Source organism: Acomys minous, assembly GCF_964271855.1.
Source record: "Acomys minous genome assembly, chromosome: 16".
NCBI lineage: Eukaryota > Metazoa > Chordata > Mammalia > Rodentia > Muridae > Acomys > Acomys minous.
The window spans coordinates 59,031,602-59,053,570 of record NC_140498.1 but is presented as its reverse complement, the minus strand read 5'-3'; the positions used below and the strand labels follow the sequence as shown (position 1 = coordinate 59,053,570).

The following is a 21,969-nucleotide window of genomic DNA, read 5'->3' as shown; positions in this document are numbered from 1 at the left end:
AAGTGATTCCAAGACAGCCAAGGCTACAGAGAGAAACCTTGTCTCGAAAAACCAAAAATAAATAAATAAATAAATAAATAAAAATAAATCCTGTTCTTAGATCTGATGTAAACTGCAAAACTTGTTTTTCAACCTACACTAAGCTTGTGACCCCTTGTTCTTCCCCTTTCACTGTATTTGTGTAATAGTGTTTAACAGCTGACTCTCTCGCCCTTGGGAACACCTTTTCTTTCCTATAAAAGGACCTCAAGAGGCCGGCAGACGTTGCTCTCTCCAATTCTGACTTGGACTGGCACAGCCTGCAGTCCTGGGTGCTCGGGACAACACAGCTTGCTTTTACTGGACAGTTGTGGATTTGAGAGTCTCCCTCCCAGACTCCTCTCCCGCATGTCGTTGCCTTTGGTCTCTACCTAGGCTTCAAATGTTTGTGGGAGTGGCGATTCCATAGTAGTCTCAGTGTGCCCCTAAGGGGTGACAACAGGAACTCTGGAAAGTGATCAAAACATTACAGGAAGCTAGGTGCAGTGGCTCACTCCTGTAATCCCAGCACTCGGGGAGGCAAAGACAGGCAGATCTCTGTGAGTTCGAGGCCACCCTGGTCTACAAAGTGAGTCCAGGAAAGCCAGGGCTACACAGAGAAACCCTGTCTTGAAAACAAACAAACAAACAAAAACACAACAGGAGAGGGTACAGATTATTAAAAATGGAGTTTTACGGTTTAGGGTAACAGGACTTAAACAACAACAACAAAAAACCTTCTTTGAAGTGTGGTTTCAACTCAGCCGGCAAGCTGTCAGGCTCCTGGTGTATCCTTCAGCCTTCCAATCAGGAAAAGAGGATAGGCGTACCCCCGCCCCTTCCATCTATTTCTAATTTATGTTCTATATTCTAATATTTTTTTTCTTAATGCCTAGAAGGATGGGCTTACACAGTGACTTGTGAAAGTCAAAGGACAACTTTTGGGTGTCTCGAACCCAGGAGATCGAACTCGTCAGGCTTAGTAGTACGAGCCTTTATCAAACTGTCCCTGCATCATTTAATAAACCCAGGAGACCAAGGAGAGCTGCAGCCATAATGGGTGGACTGTGTTGCTCGCGCGAGGCTTCTTGGGAGATGTAGTCTCTGGCCACTCGGGCAGTAAAAGATGACTTTGGGTGTGTTTGGGAAAGTGACCGGGCTGTGATAGAATTCCGGCCCAAGGGTTACCGGCTGATAGCAAGGTGCAGACTACTTCAAGTCCGGAGTGTTGGGGTGGTGGGGGCTGAGCTGAACCAATCAGATGAGAGAGAACGTGGACCCAGGGGCGGGGCAAAGTGTAAGCTATGGTTTTGGGGGGTGGGAAATAGGGCGGCTCTGTTTTCCCTTGGCTCGAGTAGCCGCTAGCTTGCGACTCGCTGATTGGCCAGCCCCACAAGGGGGCGGGCCCAGGAGTAACTCCACCCTCTCGCTGCCGCTGCGAGGACCTCCGGGATTCCTAGAGAGGCTGCGGAAGCACTCTTGGGGGTGGGATTTATGGCTAAAGCTCAGTTGGTTACTTCCGGTGAGGAACTGTTGGAAAGTGTCGGACGCGGTTCTCTCTTGGCTTGTGAGAACTCCATCTTCCAAGCCGGGGCTGCGGGGAGTTTGATCTTTGGGTTCCCGGGACTTAGGGACTGGAGAGGAGCGGGTCGGGCATTGTGTCCACACTTGGGGTCCTGTCCCTAACCTTGACCCGACAGATCTCTGTCTCCGGGTCAGGAGCTATTCCCGAGGAATACAGGTCCAAATTTCTGAGTGTAACAGTGCTTCTCCTGGAACTAATGAAGTCTTCCATTTATCTGTCAAGCCCTTTTGGCTTGAAAGCCAGGACCAGAGATGACCATTTTAATGGTTTTCACTCCTATTCTGACTTAAGTTTGCCTTACGATAGGAAAAACGACTCTGTCTGGAATAATCTTGTCCCGTTGTTTATATGAGATGTGGACTTTTTCGTTTCTAGAGCGGTATCTTACGTTGGGCCTGGCGTCACTTTGTTAATGTCCATTCTTTGCGTTCTTAAAAACTGGACGTAGTTGCTGCTAGTTTTATGGGGTGACGGGATGACTGACTTGTACCTTTAAGTGAATGTCTTGGTGAGCGGTTTTCTTTAGTATAGATGACGTCTTTGCCACCTCTCTCAGTTAATAATAATTCCCGACATAACAGCTACAGCTGTTCGCTGCAAAAAAGAAAGTGTCCTTCACAAGAGCAGAGAACGGATTGGGTCAGTGTAACGGGCAGCCTCTAAGAGACTCCGGCTTGGACCGATAATGACAGAAGGCGGGGCAGTTAAACACTTAGAGCCCCCACCTGACACGTCTTCAGAACAGCAAGCTGACCTTCTCATAGTGAAAGTGGAGGAAGAGGACTGTTCCTGGACGCAGGGGTACAACCGGCCAGTGTTTGAGACTTTCTATCCCCGCTTCAAGCACTTCCAGTACCACGAGGCAGCAGGACCTCGGGATGCTCTCAGCCAGCTCCGGATACTCTGCTGCGAGTGGCTGAGGCCGGAGCTGCACACCAAAGAGCAGATCCTAGAGCTGTTGGTGCTGGAGCAGTTCCTCGCCATCCTGCCTGAGGAATTCCAAGCCTGGGTGAGAGAACATCACCCCGAGAGCGGAGAAGAAGCCGTGGCTGTGATAGAAAGCATCCCGAGAGAGCTGGAGGAACGCAGGCAACAGGTGAGCACACCGGAAGACAGGCACAGTGGGGAGGGAGCTGCCGCGCAGTGGGGAGGGGCTTAGCCCTCTGCTGCTTCAGCCCTTCGTATTGTAGTGTTTGTGTGTGTGTGTTTAAGATTTATTTATTTACCATTATGTATACAGTTCTCTGCTTGCATGTACACCTGCAGGCCAGAAGAGGGCATCAGATCACATTAAATGGCTATGTGCCACCATGTGGTTGCTGGGAATTGAACTCAGGACCTCTGGAAGAACAATCAGTGCTCTTAACCTCTGAGCCATCTCTCCAGCCCCCAACTTGTAATGTTTCAAAGAATATTGTGTTTCTTCCTCCTTATTCCCGTTCTTCTTTTTGCAAACTACACTCCTATCTCCTACTTGGACTTTTTTTTTTAAATTTATTTATTTATTTATTTATTTTGGTTTTTCGAGACAGGGTCTCTCTATGTGGCCTTGGCTTTCCTGAACTCACTCTGTAGACGAGGCTAGCCTCGAACTCACAGCGATCCACCTGCCTCTGCCTCCCGAGTGCTGGCATTAAAGGCTTGTGCCACCACGCCCGGCTTTACTTGGACTTCTTATGTATTAGAAACAATAGACATTGAGCCTATTGTATGATTGTCATGTTACTTTTCCAGGTTGCTGTCATGGAACCTATTGTACTAACAATCAAACCTGTTTAACTCTTTGTTTCCTGGTTTGGGGCTTCATACTATAGAAGGCTTTCTTTCCTTTCTTGACTTTATTTGCCTGTTTCAATGTTTTTAAAAGATCTATTTATTATTATGTATACAGTGCTCTGCCTGCATTCACACCTGCAGGCCAGAAGAGAGCACCCGATCACATTATGGATGGTTGCGAGCCACCATGTGGTTACTGGGAATTGAATTCAGGACCTCTGGAAGAGCAGTCAGTGACTGGTCTTAACAACTCAACTCTCTCTCTAGCCCCAGCAAGTTTTTTAATAAAATTATTTTATATTTTTAGAATTACTTGTTTTATATGTATGAGTGTTCTGCCTTCGTATGTATGTGGCCATGAAACCTAGAAGAGGGTGTTACATCCGTTGGAGCTAGAGTTACAGCTGGTTGTGAGTCACAGTAGGGTGCTGGGAATCGAACCCAGGTCCTCTGCGAAAGCAACAAGTGCTCTAAACCACTGAGCTATCTGATCCTCCTACCTCTGCATTCGGTGTGCTGAGGCGACAATTATGCCACCATGCCTCTTTCCCCCCACTTTCCCCCCTTCTGAGGGGAGTAGAGATTGAACCCAGAGCCTCATACATGTCAGGCAAGTGCTCTGCCATTGAGCCAAAGCCCAGTCCCCTGACCGGGAGATTCTACGCCTATGCAAGTGCTCAGCCAGGGAGCTGTGTCCCAGCCACTCTTTACCTTTTGATTTTGTTTTCTTGTTTGTTTGTTTTGTTTTGTTTTGTTTTGTTTTTGTTTTTCAAAACAAGGTCTCTCTGTGTTAGCCTTGGCTGTCCTGGACTCACTTTGTAGACCAGGCTGGCCTCGAACTCACTACCTTTTGATTTTGAAACAAGGTTTCCTTTGGTTGCTCAGGCTGTTCTTGAACTTTTTGTCCCTCTGTTTCAACCTTCAACCTCAAGGAACAAGCAACAGTTAGAGTGTTAAAATCATATATATACATACATACATACATACATACATACATACATATATACATATCTGTTTATATGTGTGTGGCGTATCTGTGTAGGTACTGGTGACGGTCAGGAAGGGATCAGAAGCCCTAGAGCTGTACTTCCAGGCCAGGGTTGAGCCACCTGACGTGAGTGCTGGGGACTGAACTTGGGTCCCCCCAGAGCAGCCATGTATACTCAGAACCAGTGGGCCCACTCACCAACCCTTAGAAGTGTTGAAACATGAGCTGAAGCCTAAGGAAGTGGAGGAGGGGCCAAGAAGAGCAGCAGCTTTGTCAGACTGCAGGTCCTAATGCCTCCCGGAATTTCCAAGCGAGGGCTGCGCCTTGGAGCAGAGTAACTCCATATACCTGAGGTGGACTTGAGGGCGGAGAGCGGCACGGTAAAGGTGGGTTTCACGCTGCACGTGAGCTCTCTGAGGCAGGGGACAGCCCAGTTTATCCTAGACCTTGCTGCAATCCTCCTGTTTGTGGCCCGAGGGCTGCAATTACAGGCATGTGGGACATAAGCCATCTTAAATCTTAGCCTGGCCAGCAGTGACTTCCTGGGTCCCCTATTTACCTTTCCATCTTCCCCTTTCTTCTCTCGCCCTTACTCACCTTTACTCACCGTCAGCTTCTTAGGGGGCCTGGGTTGGACCAAACACCCTTACTTTACCTACGAGTCTGGGAACCCTCTTTTGTGCCTGGGTTTCTGCGTTTCTTCTCCGTTGCCTTTGCCTACCTTCTTTTTTAAAATAATTGTCTTTTTTTAAATGTGGTATTTCTTTTTTTTTAAAATTTATTTATTTATTAATTCGTTCATATTACATCTCAATGGTTATCCCATCCCTTGTATCCTCCCATTCCTCCCTCCCTCCCATTTTCCCCTTACTCCTCTTCCCTATGACTGTGACTGAGGGGGACCTCCTCCCCCTGATACTGATAGGGTATCAAGTCTCTTCTTGGTAGCGTGCTATCCTTCCTCTGAGTGCCACTGGGCCTCCCCATCAAGGGGACGTGGTCAAATATGGGGCATCAGAGTTCATGTGAAAGTCAGTCCCCACTCTTCACTCATCTGTAGAGAATAACCTGTCCCTTGGTCTTCACCAACGCTACATCTGACAAAGGTATAATATCCAAAGTATATAAAGAACTCAAGAAATTAAACACCACCAAACCAAGTAACCCAATTGAGAAATGAGGCTCAGAACTAAACAGACAATTCTCAACCAGAGGAATATCTAATGGCTGAGAAACACTTAAAGAAATGCTCAACATCTTTAGGCATCAGAGAAATGCAAATCAAAAGGACTCTGAGTGGGCTGGAGAGATGGCTTAGTGGTTAAGAGCACTGTCTGTTCTTCTAGAGGCCCTGAGTTCAATTCCCAGCAACCATGTGGTGACTTATTACCATCTGTAATGTGATCTAACACTCTCTTCTGGCGGGCAGGTGTACGTGCAAATAGAGCATCATATACAATAAATAAAATAATTAAAAACAAACAAACAAACAAAATGACTCTGAGATTCCATCTTACACCCATCAGAATGGCTAAGATCAAAAATTCAACTGACACCTCATGCTGGCGAGGATGTGGAGAAAGAGGAGCACTCCTTCATTGCTGGTGGGAATGCAAACTTGTACAACCACTTTGGAAATCTATCTGGCACTATCTCAAAATAATTGCCTTTTCAGTGTGTGTGTGTGTGTGTGTGTGTGTGTGTGTGTACACAAGTGTGCTAGTACTCTCAGAAGTTAGAAGAGGGCATTGTATTCCCCGGAGGCAGAGTTACAAACAGTTGTGAACTGACTAACACAGGGGTTGGGAACCAAACTTGGGTCCTCTGCAAAAGTGCTCTCAACCACTGAGCTATCTTTCTAGCACCTTCATTTTTGTTAATTTAATTTCTCCTATGTGTGTCTTTTGCCTGCATGTATGTAACATATGCCACATGTGTGTCTGTTGCCCACAGTGGTCAGGAGAGGGTGTCAGTCCTCCCAGAGGGCAGTGAAGGATGGCTGTGAGCCACCACATGGGTGCTGGGACCCTAACTCAGGTCCTCTGGAAGAGCAGCCAGTGCTCTCACCATCAGGCCAACACTCCAGCCCCTTCATAACATCTTTTAGGTATTTATGGAGTGACACCCTTTCCTAGCCTCGCAAGCTAACGTGGGTCTAGTTGGCTCTGTCTTGTAGTTATTTCTTTCCCATCTAACATGGAGTTAATACTTATTTGCCTGTGGGTATGTCTCATGGACGTCTTTTCCCGGTAGCAATAAACCATGTTTGTTAAACTGCTATTTAATTGGCTCATTGAAGACATAAGTTCAGTACTGGGCCAGGGGATAGGTGACATCTAATGGACTCTAATGAGTTTTTTCCCATCCCCGTCTATAATGTTGCTGATTGGTTGTAGTTATGGTTACTAGATTGTCACGTGCCCTGAAGTGCTTCCTCAGAAGACTGTACCATCCGGAGCCACACAGGAGTCCTTCGGTCACCAGTTTCTGCCTGTGGAGGCCAAGTCTGATCAAGAGCCAGAGACTCTCCTGGAAGCCAATGGTGAGGCTGGTAGATCAAGCAGCCAGTGTGCCTGGAGCGTGGGTGGGTGGGGGGGCAGCAGACCAGCAGCCAATGTGCCTGGAGCGTGGGTGGGTGGGGGGGCAGCAGATCCAGCAGCCAATGTGCCTGGAGCGTGGGTGGGGGGGGGGCAGCAGATCCAGCAGCCAATGTGCCTGGAGCATGGGTGGGGGCAGCAGACCAGCAGCCAGTGTGCCTGGAGCGTGGGGGGGGGGGAGGCAGCAGCCCAGCAGCCAGTGTGCCTGGAGCATGGGTGGGGGCAGCAGACCAGCAGCCAGTGTGCCTGGAGCATGGGGGGGGGGGGCAGCAGACCAGCAGCCAGTGTGCCTGGAGCATGGGGGGGGGCAGCAGCCCAGCAGCCAGTGTGCCTGGAGCATGGGGGTGGTGGTGGGGGGCAGTAGAGGGCTTGGAATATGGGCGGGTGGACTCCCTTGAGAGAGGGCCAGCTTCTTGGATGGCTGAGACTGTGTCACACTTTCATTCACAATCCATGAAAGGGCAGTAGAGATGTAGTTCAGTTGATGGCGTGCTTGCCTAGCATGCATGAAGCTACGGGTTCCATCCCCAGGATTACAGAAACCAGGTGTGGAGAACACCTGTGATCCCAGCACAGGAGGCGGAGGCAGAAGATCATCAAGGTCATCCTGGCTGCATAGCAAGCACGAAGCTGACCCACTTGAGATCCTGTTTCCAAAACCACAAAACAAAACCAAGAAGGCTATAATGGGGATAGGGTGGCTCAGTGGTAGAGTGTATCATTAGTAAGGGAAAGATTCTGGGTTGTATATACAGCACCCTACTCCAAAAGCAGGACTATGGCAGACATGTTAGTGAAGACGATGCCTTTAAGTATAGGGACTGTATAGTGAGTTTCAGAATTTTGTTTTAATTTTACTATATATTATGTAGTATATGTAATTATATTTTATTTATCTTATACATAACATAGTTAAATATTTAAATAAAGTATTCAGCTGGGTGTGGTGGCGCACGCCTTTATTCCCAGCACTCAGGAAGCAGAGGCAGGTGGATCTCTGTGAGTTCGAGGCCAGCCTGGTCTACAAAGTGAGTCTAGGACAGTCAAGGCTACACAGAGACACCCTGTCTCAAGAAACCAAAAAATTATATATGTGTGTGTGTGTATGTGTGTGTGTGTGTGTATGCATAATAAAATATTATGTATATGAATGTGTTCCTTGCACGTGTCTGTGCCCCATGTGCATGCAGTACCTACAGAGGCCAGAAGAGGCATCAGATTCCCCTGGAACTGGTATCATGGGTGACTGGGAACTGCCTGGTGTGGTGCTGGGAGCTGAACGCTGATCCTGTGCAAGAACACTATGTGCTTTAACCACTGAGCCGTCTCAACAGCCCCAAACCTTGTTTGTTTGTGAGTTTGGAGATAGAGTCTTGTGTAACTCAGACCGCCTCAAACTCACTATTAATTGATGATGACTTGAATTCTTTTTTTTAAAGATTTATTTATTTATTTATTTATTTATTTATTTATTTATTTATTATATATGTAGTGTTCCCCCTGTGTGCCGGAAGAGGGTACTGATTTCATCATTACAGATGGTTGTGAGCCACCCTGTGGTTGCTGGGAATTGAACTCAGGACCTTTGGAAGAGCAGCCAGTGCTCTTAACCTCTGAGCCATCTCTCCAGCCCCATGACTTGAATTCTTGATTCTCCTGTCATTACCTCTAGGAGTGCTGAGATCATAGGCATGCACCAACCTTTCCGGTCTCTGTGATGCTCGGGATGCAACCCAGGGGCCTAATTCCTGTTAGGCAAATGTTCTACCAATTGAGCTGCATTCCCAGCCTCCCAGATCCTCACAAGACCCCCCAGTTTTTAAGATACTTCAGTAAAAATAAAAACTTTTTGTATGGAGTACATTTGACATGCAAGTATCATAACAGATTAAAGGTCACTATTTTACAGTACTGTCCTTTGGAGTAAGGGGATGGTCAAGGTCACTTGGCAAAGTCCTTTGCACTGAATTATTCAGTACTGGCTGAGACTGCTATAGTTCTTTTAACATGGTCAGGTCTGTAACATTAGGACCCCACTCTTGGTACAGATTTGTTTGTTTGTTTGTTTTGGGGGGGGTTGTGTTTGGTTGGTTGGTTTTTCTTTTCTTTTCTTTTCTTTTTTCCTTTTTTCTTTTCCTGAGACAGAGACTCTCGGTGTTAGCCTTGGCTGTGCTAGATTCTCTTTGTAGACCAGGCTGGCCTCAAACTCACAGCAATCCACCTGCCTCTGCCTCCCGAGTGCTGGGATTAAAGGCACCACACTCGGCTCAGTCAGTGGGGTTTTCAAGACAGGGTCTCACTGTGTTGCTCTGGGTGTCCTGGAACTCACTCTGTAGACTAGGTTGGCCTTGAATTTACAGAGATCTGCCTGCCTCTGCTGTCCAAGTACTGGGATTAAAACTGTGTACCACCGCCACCAAGCCCAATTTCTTGTTTTAATTAGCTTTCTGATAAAACACCATAGGCAAAACCAACTTGAAGAGGGAAGGATTTATTTCATCTTGTGTCTTGTAGTCCATCATCCAGAGAAGTCTGGCCAGAAACTCAAGGAAGGAGCCTGGAAACAGCAGCTGCTGCAGCGGCCATGCGGGAGGGCTGTGGCTTGCTTTTGTATAGCACCCAGGACTACTAGGCCGGTGTGGCACTGCCCGCAGTGACCTGGGCCCTCTCTCTTCACTCATTAATCAAGAAATGCCCTACAGTCTTGCTTATGGAGGTATTTTATCAGAGTTCCTCTTCCTAGGTGACGCCCGGCTTGTGTCAAGTTAACAGGCCACTATCCAGTGCACTTCCACCCTTTTGTCTTGTTTTGTCTTGTTTGAGACAGGGTTTCTCTGTCCTGGACTTACTTTGTAGACCAGGCTGGCCTCGAACTCAGAGATCTGCCTGCCTCTGCCTCCCAAGTGCTGGGATTAAAGGTGTGCCCCACCATACCCAGCGCTGTATTTCTATTCTTTTTTTTTAATATTTTATTTAATTTTAATCTATGTGCATTGGTGTAGGGGTGTCAGATCTTGGAGTTACAGACAGTTGTGAGCTGCCATGTGGGTGCTGGGAATTGAACCCAGGTCCTTTGGAAGAGCAGGCAGTGCTCTTAACCACTGAGCCATCTCTCCAGCCCTGTATTTCTATTCTTACTACTGTTGTCTTCTGTGCCCTTTTTGGGAACAGTGGGTGAGCAATGCTTAACAACAGTGATGAAGGAATGGATTTCTAGCAGTGTCCATGTGGACATTCATGGCAAATTATTTGTCAACCTCGTGGCTGAGATGGAGCATAGAAATCATTACATATGGGGCTGAAGAGATGGCTCAGTGGTGAAGAGCACTAGTTGGTCTCTTTCCGGACGACCCAGGTTTGATTCCCAGCACCGGCATGGCACTTTACAACTGTCTGTAACTCTAAGTCTAGGTGGATCTGATGCCCTCTTCTGACCTCTGTGGCACTGCATGCATGTGGTGAACAGATATGCAGCCATAATACCTATATATTTAAAATTAAAATAAATAAATCACAGGAGGGTGGTGGTGAACGCCTTTAATCCCAGCACTCTGGAGGCAGAGGCCAGTGTATCGCTATGAGTTCGAGGACAGCCTGGTCTACAAAAGCAGTCCAAGACAGCCAAGGCTACAGGAGAAAACCTGTCTCAAAACAAACAACAATAAACAAAACAAAAACCAAAAATATTTTAAAGATTTTCTGTGTGTGTGTGTGTGTGTAGTTGCTCTGTGGAGATAACAGCATAACTTTTTTTTTTTTTTAGCATAACTATTTTTGTTTTTTTTTTTTGTTTTTTTTTTTGTTTTTTTTGGTTTTTTTGAGACAGGGTTTCTCTGTGTAGCCTTGGCCATCCTGGACTCACTTTGTAGACCAGGCTGGCCTCGAACTCACAGCGATCCGCCTGCCTCTGCCTCCCGAGTGCTGGGATTAAAGGCGTGCGCCACCACACCCGGCCCAGCATAACTGTTTTGAAAAGATTTATTTATTTATTTATTATGTATACAGGCTCTGCCTGCATGTACACCTGCTGGCCAGCAGAGGGCACCAGATCACCGCATAGATGGTTGTGAGTCATGTGGTTGCTGGGAATTGAACTCAGGACCTTTGGAAGAGCAGCCAGTGTTCCTAACTTTTGAGCCACCTCTCCAGCCCTCCTTCTCTTTTTCCTTTTTTTTTTTTTTTTTTTTTTTTGTAGATTTTCAAGGCAGAGTTTTTCTGTGTGTAGCCCTGGCTGCCCTGGAACTCGCTCTGTAGACTATGATGGCCCCAAACTCACAGAGATCCGCCTGCCTGTGCCTCCCGAGTGCTGGGATTAAAGGTGTGTACCTCAACTCCTGGAAAAAATAAATTAATCTTAAAAAGATGTTTACATGCAGTAAGTGTCATTTGATTGTAAAACAAAAATTTCTTTTTTGTTCTTTTGGAAGCTTCGATATAAATATTGTTCATATACACTCATTCTCGTGTTGTTTTGAGACAGTCTCGTGAGACTCTGGCTGTCACTGTGTAAAGCAGGCTGGCCTTGACCTCACAGAAATCCTCCTGCCTACCTCTGTCTCCTAAGTGCTGGTATTAAAGGGCGTGCACAACCATGCTTGGCTTTAATCTCACTCTTAAAATCCTCTTAAATTGGGCTGGAGAGATGGCTCAGCGGGTAAGAGCACTACTGACTGTTGTTCCAGAGGTCCTGAGTTCAATTCCCAGCAACCACATGGTGACTCACAATTTGATTCCCTTTTCTGGTGTGCATGAAGACAGCATATTCATATACATAAAATAAATAAATTTAAAAAATCATCTTAAATTGACCAATAGGAAAAACTCAGCTAAATTGCATTAGACCTTGCTTTATTTTATTTATTTTTTTTGGGGTTTTTCGAGACAGGGTTTCTCTGTGTAGCCTTGGCTGTCCTAGACTCACTTTGTAGACCAGGCTGGCCTTGAACTCACAACGATCCGCCTGCCTCTGCCTCCTGAGTGCTGGGATTAAAGGCGTGCGCCACCACGCCCCGGCCGCATTAGACCTTGTTGATAGACTAGTCCATCCTACTGGGCACAGTGGCACACGCCTGTGGTACCAGCCACCCGAGAAGCTGACGCAGGGGGACCTGATTAGCCCAGGAGTTCGAATCTGCTCTGTGCTGAGATCTGAAGGTGACTGGTTAGCACATTAGAAACCTGTGATGCCCTGGGCCCTGGGAGCTGCAGATCTCTCCTAACATAGTCGAATGTGTCTGTTACCAAGGCATTAGCTTGAGCAAAGCAGGGGACTGAAGATTTTGTTTTTAGACGGGGGTCTCACTAAGTGTCCCTGGCTGGCTTTGAACTCAGAGATCCATTGGCTTCTGCCTTTTGAACACTAGGATTAAAGATATACACCACCACGCCCAGCTAGTCTGGTGTTTTGGAAGAAGAGGGAATAAAAAGGTGATGGGAGGACAGGCCCGGAATGTATAGGATCCCGAGGGCCCAGGTGAGTGTGACTTCAGCGCCCAGGCCCACGGGCAAAGGCAGGGTGTGGCGGCTGTGGCCCTGACCAGAGTCTCACTCATTCCTCTTCTCCACTCTCAGCCCTTCCTGTTCTCCAGGGTCCTCCCTCCCCTGGGAAGGACAGCCAGGAACTGACAGCCTCGCCGCTCTCGGTGGGGTCCCAGGTGAGCTAGCACCCCTCTGCCTTCCATGAGAACCCACACCCCTGCTCAGCCTCCGCCCCCATCTGTCCTAGCTCTGCTCCCGCTAACTGTGACACAGTGCCCCGACAAACACAGCTCACAGAAGGAAGGGCTTATTTTAGCTCCCTTTAGGTTACAGTGCATCAAGGTGAGGAAGTCACAGTGGCAGGAAGTTAGGACAGATGGTCACCTGATCACATCATATCCACAATCCAGATCCAGAAAAAGAAATGCATGCCGGCTCAGGCAGCTCTCTATTCTTACACAATGCAGGAGCCGAACTCAGGGAATGGTACCCATCCCTATTCCCTTAAGGAAGAAAAGATGCCTCATAGGGTTAGGGTTAGGGTTAGGGTTAGGGTTAGGGTTAGGGTTAGGGTTAGGGTTAGGGTTAGGGTTAGGCCAGCTTTATCTAGACTTTCCCTCGCTGGGGCTCACTCGCCTGGTGACTCCAGGGTTGGGTCACCATCTTCACCAGGCATTTAACTAGCTCCCAGGCCCACCCCTGGCTGATGCCTTTCCCCACCCCTCCCACCCCCTTGTTCCCTTCTGCCTTCTTCATACTTCCCTTTTAGATGCACAGTCCCTGCCCTGGTTTCTCACTTCGTGCCCCAGACTTTGTCCTCACTGCAGACACTGCACACTGCCCGCATTGTACCCAGGGAGTGGACATTTAGCAGAGATCTCCCATTGCAGAAGTTGGTGAAAATCGAAGATGTGGCTGATGTGGCTGTGTCCTTCATCCTGGAGGAATGGGGACGTTTGGACCAGTCCCAGAAGCCTCTTAGTAGGGATGGCAGAAAGGAGAATTGTGAGAGTGCCACTCCTGTGGGTAAGGACTGTCCGCCTGCGTGTGCAGCACTCACCCAGTTTATTATCTCGTAAAGAGTTTGTGTAGCATGGCCCTCCCACAAGCATGTCTCCATAGCTACAGCTTTACACTTTATAATCTGTTGAAAAAAATTTTAATATTTTCTTTTCTTTTCATTTTTTAATTCTGCCTGCATGTGTGTCTGCCTGTCAGAAGCGGAAATCAGATCTCATTACAGATGGTCACGAGCCACCATGTGGTTGCTGGGAATTGAACTCATGACCTTTGGAAGAGCAGCCAGTACTCTCAATGGCTGAGCCATCTCTCCAGCCCTTCTATTGAAATGTTTTATATTTTGTTTTCTATGTATGGATGCTTGCCTTCATGTGTGCACACCACATGCATGCCTGGTGTCCTCATGGCCAGAAGAGAGTGTTGAATCCTTTGGAACTGAAGATGGTTGAGAGGCACCATGTGGATGCTGGGACTCAAACCTGGGTCCTCGGCAAGAGCGGCCAGTGCTCTTAACTGATGTGTCATTGCTCTAGTTCCCTTTGCTTTATAATCTGTGAAAGTAAATCAGGCCAGGTATGGCAGCATACACATTTAATCCCAGCACTCAGGAGGCAGAGGCAGTTGGACAGATGTCAGTTCGAGGCCAGCCTGGTCTACAGGACAGCAAGGGCTATTTACACAGAGAAACCCTGTCTTGAAAACCAAAACAAAACAAAACAAAAAAGAAAGAAAGAGCCGGGCGTGGTGGTGCACGCCTTTAATCCCAGCACTCAGGAGGCAGAGGCAGGAGGATCGCTGTGAGTTCGAGGCTAGCCTGGTCTACACAGAGAGTCCAGGATAGCCAAGGCTACACAAAGAAACCCTGTCTCGCAAAAACTAAAAAAAAAGAAAGAAAGAAAGAAAGAAAGAAAGCCTTTTTTTTTTGCAGATTATTTCTAATTTAATAAAGATGTTATTAGCCGGGCGTTGTGGCGCATGCCTTTAATCCCAGCACTCAGGAGGCAGAGGCAGGCGGATCGCTGTGAGTTCAAGGCCAGCCTGGTCTACAAAGTGAGTCCAGGACAGCCAAGGCCACACAGAGAAACCCTGTCTTGAAAAACCAAAAAAACAAACAAACAAAAAAAACAAATAAAGATGTTACTGACGGGAGATGGGCTTTAACGTTTTCACTTGTTTATTATACTGTGTACGTATGACTAAAGGGTTGCTACCACGACTAGCAAAGGAGCAGAGGAGGATTTCGTGCAATCAGTTCTGTTTATCCACCTTTATGTTTGTACCAAGGATCAAACCTAGGCTGCCAGGCCTTCAGGGCAAGTGCCTTTATCTGACAATCAAGTTACCAGCTCTGTTTTTATTTTTCATATACCTTATAGGTGTGAATGTTTTGCTTGTGTGTATATATGTGTACCATGTGCATGCCTGATGAGGAGGATGTTAGATGTCCTGGAACCGGAGTCATTATGTGCTCACACCCAGGCCCCCTGAAAGAGCAACAAACACTCCTAATTACCGAGCTGTCTCTCCAGCCTGTGTTTGGTTTCTGAGACTGTCTCAATATGTGTACCCAAGCGGGCTTGAATTCCTGATTGTCCTGCTTCAGCCTTCCAAATGCTGGCGTTAATAAACCCTGTGGTCCGGGGAGCATTTTACAATTTAGAAGATGCTAAGTTGTTGGTGAGTTTTGTTTTGTTTTTTGTTTTCCAAATAGGGTCTCCCTATGTAACTGCAGCTGGCCTGGAGCTCACTGTGTACACCATGCTGGCCTGGAGCTCACTGTGTACACCGTGCTGGCCTCAAACTGACAAAAACTGGCTTCTCTGCCTCCCAAGTGTTGTTTTTTAAGGTGGTTACCACCACACCCAGTGATGCTAAATTTTAGCATAAATTTTAATCATATGTTTATGTGTGAGTGTCTGCATGTATGTATGTGAACCATGTGCATGCCTGGTGCCAGAGAAGTCCAGAAGAAGGTGTCTGGTTCCTCCTGGAGCCTGAGGTACAGGTAGCTGGGAGCCACCTGATGTGGGGCCTGGGAACAGACTCTGGTCCTTTGCAAGAGCGCTACATGCTTTGATCCCAGCATTCAGGAGGTAGAGGCAGGGGGATCCCTGTGAGTTGGAGGCCAGCCTGGTCTACAGAGTGAGTCCAGGACAGCCCAGGCTAACACAGAAAGATCCTGTCTCCAAAAACCAAAAAGAAAAAAAATATATATACAATAAATAAAGTTGAATTCTTGGGATCCAGAAAACTTCAGCTCCTCAAGGCTCTGGCCCCAGGTCATTCCTGCCTTTGACAAGCAGGTTCCTGATGTTAGGCAAGGAATTAATCCTTCTCCATCCGTCAGAGCCTGAGGGAAGGCCTGGACTGGCTTACCCCTTAACAAGGTACAAAGGGGAGTGTGTGGGTGTCACAGTACACATATGAAGGTCAGGGGACAACCTGGAGGAGTCAGTTCTCTGAGGTTGTCAGGCATGGTCACAAATGCTTTTGCCTCCCTGAGCCTTCGGTATTTTGTTCCATTCAATTTATTTGTGCACGTCTTCTGTTCGCTAGTCTGTTGGGATCTTAGAGGTGGTCTCTATCTCAGTGAATCGTTTATATATTAAATACGTTGTATTTGGGGCTCAGAGTACCTGCAGTCTTGGAGTGGACTTGAATTGGGTTCCCAGTACTCATGGCAGACTGCTCACAACTGCCACTAACTCCAGTTTCAGGGGATCTGACATAGTCTTCTGGCCTCCAAGGCCACCTGCCCACATATGTCATACACAGATACACATGTGTTTTTAAAATGTATAAGTTATATTTAACACATGTGTTTTTAAAATGTATAAGTTATATTTAATGCTAATATATTTTTCTCTTCTCTTCTCTTCTCTTCACCCCCCCCCCCTCTCTCTCAAGACAGGGTTCCTCTGTGTAACCTGGGCTGTCCTGGACTCACTTTGCAGACCAGGCTGGCCACAAACTTACATCAATCCGCCTGCCTCTGCCTCCTGAGTTGTAGGATTACAGCATGAACCACCGCACCTGGCTTCTTTTGGTTTTTCTAGGCAGGGTTTCTTCATGTAGCCCTGGCTGCCCTGGAACTCACTCTGTAGACCAGGCTAGCCTTGAACTTAGAGATCAGCCTGGCTCTGCCTCCTAGTGCTAGGATAAAAGGTGTGTCACCACCACCTGGCTATTCTCTCTTTTAAGATTTATTTATTTATTATGTAAACAGTGGTCTACATGTACATCTGCAGGCCAGAAGAGGGCATCAGGTTACATTATAGATGGCTGTGAGCCACCGTGTGGTTGCCGGGAATTGAACTCAGGACCTCTGGAAGAGCAACCAGTGTTCTTAACCTCTGAGCTATCTCTCTAGTCTCCTCCATTCTCTCTTTTAAATTAGTATAGCTCACTTATGAGGTTTAAGTCTAATTAGTGTTGCTTATGTATTTCAGTTAATATAGAGGCACTTACCAGTTATCAGAAATGTGTGTGTGTGTGTGCATATAGTATATATGTATTCATTGGGGTACCCATTCAAGGTCCAGGGGGGACTGCGAGTTCAAATCCACTTACGCTTTTTTTCTATGCCATTCTTTTTCGAGACAAGGTTTCTCTGTGTAGCCTTGGCTGTCCTGGACTCACTTTGTAGACCAAGCTGGCCTCGAACTCATAGTGGTCCACTTGCCTCTGCCTCCCAAGTACTGGGACTAAAGGCGTGTGCCACCATGCCCGGCTACTTTCTATGTTGAGAAAGAGTCTTTATAAGTTAGTTGTCCAGGCAAGTCTTGAATTCACTTGTAGTCCAGGCTGACGTGGACTTAGGATCCTTCTGCTCTGGCCTCTCAAGTTGGGGTCCATCTCTAGCACTGCATAAACAACGCATAGTGTCTCACACCTGCCATCCTAGCACTCCTCTCCCTCCCTCCCTCCTTCCCTCCCTGTTTCTCTCATCAGGATCTCATGTATCTCAGGCTAGCCTCAAACTCTTTGTAGCCAAGGCTGACCTTCAACTTCGGCTCCTTCTGCCTCTACCACCAGGTGTAGGGGTTGCAGGTGTTCCCTGCCACACCTGGAGGGGGAGCCGGGGCTGGCTGGAGCTTGGCATGCACTACACCAGCTGAGCTGCATCGCTGTGCATGTCATTTCCCAAAGCCATGCATCCCTCCCACGAGTTGGTTTCACTCAGTGATCTCATGTCCCTGTGTTGTGGGGACCAGCCAATTGGCCTGTTTTCCTTCTGTCGTTTCAGATTATGAGCCCAAGGAGGGCAGCGCAGAGCTCATAGTACAGCAGACTTCTGATGAAGCCGATCCACACTGGGTGGCAGCAGAAAGCACAGGAAAGAACGGTGCTCAGAGTCAAGAGCTTGTAGAAGTTAGTGACCCGAAGGGCATGGTACAGAGGTGGCAGGTGAATCCCACGGTGGGAAAGTCAAAGCAGAAAAGATCTCTGAGCTCAGGCCCAGATGTCAACCGTAAGCAGAAATCCAATGGTGAGCGAGGTCACAGATGCGGTGACTGTGGGAAATTTTTCCTCCAAGCCTCAAACTTCATTCAGCATCGGCGAATCCACACAGGAGAGAAACCATTTCAGTGTGGGGAATGTGGGAAAAGCTACAATCAGCGGGTGCACCTCACCCAGCACCAGAGAGTCCACACTGGCGAGAAGCCTTACAAGTGCCAGGTGTGCGGGAAAGCGTTCCGCGTGAGCTCCCACCTGGTGCAGCATCACAGCGTCCACAGTGGGGAGAGGCCACACAGCTGCAGTGAGTGCGGGAAGAGCTTCGGTCGGCACTCGCACCTGATTGAGCACCTGAAACGCCACTTCAGAGAGAAATCTCAAAGATGTACGTCCAGGGAGCATGTGTTCCAGGAGTGGCTACAGGCAAAAGCTGATTTATTTAGCTTCTTAGTAGCAAAGACCAGGTGGGCCGGGCATGGTGGTGCACGCCTTATGTTCTAGCATTCAGGAGCGAGGGCAGGAGGATGAATGTGAGTTCAAAATTAGTCTGCTCTACTTAGTTCTGGGCCAACCAGAGCTACATAGTGAGACCTTGTCTCAAACAACAACAACAAACAAAAGCAAACTAAAAAACCAAAGCCAAAAAAATAAAAAAATAAAAAGACAGATGGGTTGTGGTACTAGCCAAAAATTATAGCTTATTTTATCCCTTCATTGTTTGTTTTTTGTTTCTGAGACAGGGTTTCTCTGTGTATCCTTGCCTGTCGGGGACTCACTTTGTAGACCAGGCTGGCCTCGAACTCACAGCGATCCGCCTGCCTCTGCCTCCCGAGTGCTGGGATTAAAGGCGTGCGCCACCACCGCCCGGCTCTTATTTTATTCTTAATTTCAGCTTAAATTAAAAAAAAAAATTGTGGGCTGTGTGATCTCATTGCTGTCGGCATAGGTGGCCACATAGATTCCCTTTTGCTCTTCTAGTTATGACACAGTTTTTCCTGTCTATTCTTCTGTTGTAAAAGAGCTGATGAACTCTGTGCTTGCTCCTTACATTTTTAGGCAGTGACAAAAGAAGTAAGAACACTAAACTGAACCTTAAGAAGATGCCAGAGTTTTCAGAAGCAGACATGGAACTGTCAGAAGAAACCCAGCGGACTGCTTCTGAGGTCCACGGTCATGGTGAAGGCCATGAACCCCAAGACACAGAAGGTAGACAGCAGGGAACTGCCATGAAAGAATTGCCAGGACAGCCCTCTTCACAGAGGACAACTTACAACGAGTTCAGCAATGTCCACAAAAAGTCCTCCGCAGGGGAGAGGCCACATAAATGCAACGACTGTGGGAAAAGCTTCATTCAGAGTGCACACCTCATTCAGCACCGCCGAATCCACACTGGGGAGAAGCCATTCAGGTGTGAAGAGTGTGGGAAAAGCTACAACCAACGTGTCCACCTCACTCAACATCACCGAGTCCACACAGGTGAAAAGCCCTACGCCTGTCCCTTATGTGGGAAAGCCTTCCGAGTGAGGTCCCATCTGGTCCAGCACCAGAGTGTGCACAGCAGGGAGAGGCCCTTCAAGTGTACTGAGTGTGGGAAGGGATTTGGGAGGCGCTCGCATCTCGCAGGTCACCTCAGACTCCACTCGAGAGAGAAATCCCACCAGTGCCACACGTGTGGAGAGATCTTCTTCCAGTACGTCAGCCTCCTTGAGCACCAAGTGCTGCACGTGGGCCAGGAGAGCGAGAAGGGCGGCGTCTGCGAAGAAGCCTGCAGCTGGAACCTGACGGTCATCGAGGGGAAGAAGCTGGAGCTGCAGGAGCAGCCGTACCAGTGCGATTCCTGCGGCAAAGCCTTCCGCTACAGCTCTGACCTGATTCAGCATTACAGAACTCACACTGCAGAGGCATCACAGAAGTGTGCTGCGTGCAGGGACAGTGCCGCCGGCGGCCAGTGCCCCCACCTAAAACAACGGCAGACAGTCTGCCCCAGCGGGAAAGCCCATCAGTGCGGTGGGTGTGGGAGGGGCTTCAGCCTGAAGTCTCACCTCAGTCAACATCAGAGAATCCACACTGGCGAGAAGCCCTTCCAGTGCAAAGAGTGTGGGATGAGTTTCGGTTGGAGCTGTAGCCTCTTGAAACACCTGCGAAGCCACGAGAGGACAGGTCTTTAAACCCCGGGAGCAGACAGCGGTCCGGTGTGCTGGGAAGCAGCCTGGTTTTAGAGAAACCTTCTGCAGCTATCATAAGTGTAATGACAGCATCAAGAGTTTTTCCACCGTAACCACCCATGCTACATGTGAGGGGAAGTCCTGTAGTAGAACTTAGCCTTCAGGAACACTAGCATCCAGTGAGTGTTCCGGTTAGTGTCTTCCATGCTTGGAAAGCTGGATGAAAAGAGAGTCTCTGGCTAGCTGTGGTGGTGCTGGCCTGTAATCCTTGGGAGGCAGAGACAGGCAAATACCTGGTTTACATAGCGAGATCTAGGCCAGCCAGAGCTACATAGTGAGACCCCCTGACTGAGACAGACAGACAGAAGAAGAAACAGACACACTTCTGGGTACTGGTGGACGAAGGGGTGTCTTTTTCTTTGTTTTGTTTGCTTTTTGAGACAGGGTTTCTCTGTGTAACAGCTCTGGCTGTCCTGGAACTCGCTTTATAGACCAGGCTCGCCTCAACCTCGCATCACTCCGACTGCTTCTGCCCCCCAAGTGCTGGGATTAAAGGCGTGCACCACCTCTGCCTGGCTGGTTTTGGTTTTTTAAGAAAAGGTTTCTCTGTGTAGCCCTGGCTGTCCTGGACTCTTGTAGACCAGATTGGCTTTGAACCCAGAGATCTGCCTGCTTCTGCCTCCTGAGTGTTGGGATTACAGGCATGCACCACTGAGCATGGCTAAAGGGAAGTCTTGATACGACATTGTTTATTTGAAACTCAGAAAAACAGAGAAGCCTCATGCACGCAGTGGACATAAGCTTATTTGTAGGTTCCACCTCGACAGCATAGTTATTGAGAGATTTGTGCCGTGAACGGAAGGAACTCTTCAGAAGGATACCCATGCTGGCGCCTCAGCAAGGAGCCTTCTCTAGAAATGACTATCCCAACCACTAGAGTGCTCAGCCCTTGGTCCCATCCTGAGCATTAAACCTTTTGGAAAGAAGTTGACTTGAAGTTTCTCTTTTTGGCAAAATTGGGGTTCAGAGGATGGGTGGGGTGTGCTCTTGCTGCCGCCGCCAGTCTGCAGCTTCTGCATGAAGCACAGCCTTGTTCTCATCTTTGTTCTCATCTTTGTTCTCCTGGCAGTAAAGCCAGCTAGCACAAAGGGCTCGGGGTCGGTCAGCGAGAGGGCTCAGTGGCTAAAGTGCCGGCCAGCCAAGTCTTGACAGCTTGGGTGCAGTGTGTACGAGTTGCAAGTGGAAAGAGAGGGCTGACTTCTGCAAGTTGTCCTCTGACCCCCACACGTGTCATGGCACATGCATACACAAACTTTTTTTTTTTTTTGAGACAGGGTTTCTCTGTGTGGCCTTGGCTGTCCTGAACTCACTCTGTAGACCAGGCTGGCCTCGAACTCACAGCGATCCGCCTGCCTCTGCCTCCCAAGTGCTGGGATTAAAGGCGTGCGCCACCACGCCCGGCCACAAACATATTTTTAAGAGTTTGACTTAGTCAGGTGTGGTGGTATATCTCTGGGGTTTGAGACAGCCTGTTCTATATAGCAAGTTTCAGGCCAGCCAGAGCTACACAGAGAAACCTTGTTTTGAAAAACTTTTTAAAAGTTTAATTAGCCAGGCATGGTGGTGTACGCCTTTAATCCCAGCACTCAGGAGGCAGAGGCAGGCGGATCGCTGTGAGTTTGAGGCCAGCCTGGTCTACAAAGTGAGTCAAGGACAGCCAAGGCTAACACAGAGAAACCCTGTGTTGAAAAACTAAAAAACAAAAACAAAACAAAAAAAAAACCCGTGCATTTATGAGAAATGAGTGATGCTGGCCCGTCACATAGATTACAGGAGAGGGGCTTTGGGAGAACAGAGAAGAAAGGACAGGCAGATTTGTGGGCT

The 21,969-nt window shown here is 48.0% G+C and overlaps 1 protein-coding gene across 2 annotated transcripts; it reads left to right on the top strand.

Annotated features, from left to right (window-relative positions):
* Positions 1-1,506: 1,506 nt before the first annotated feature.
* Positions 1,507-21,071, top strand: ZKSCAN5 (zinc finger with KRAB and SCAN domains 5). 2 transcript variants are annotated; one of them, XM_084761744.1, is made up of 6 exons: positions 1,508-2,699; positions 6,777-6,909; positions 12,536-12,618; positions 13,333-13,468; positions 17,709-18,305; positions 18,977-21,071. In XM_084761744.1, the coding sequence occupies exons 1-6, from the start codon at positions 2,289-2,291 to the stop codon at positions 20,086-20,088; spliced, it is 2,472 nt and encodes an 823-aa protein (XP_084617870.1). In that variant the 5' UTR covers positions 1,508-2,288; the 3' UTR covers positions 20,089-21,071. The 2 variants fall into 2 exon arrangements, with proteins under 2 accessions (XP_084617871.1, XP_084617870.1); XM_084761745.1 differs by lacking the exons at positions 12,536-12,618; positions 13,333-13,468 and having other exon boundaries at positions 1,507-2,699.
* The last annotated feature ends 898 nt before the right edge of the window (positions 21,072-21,969 follow it).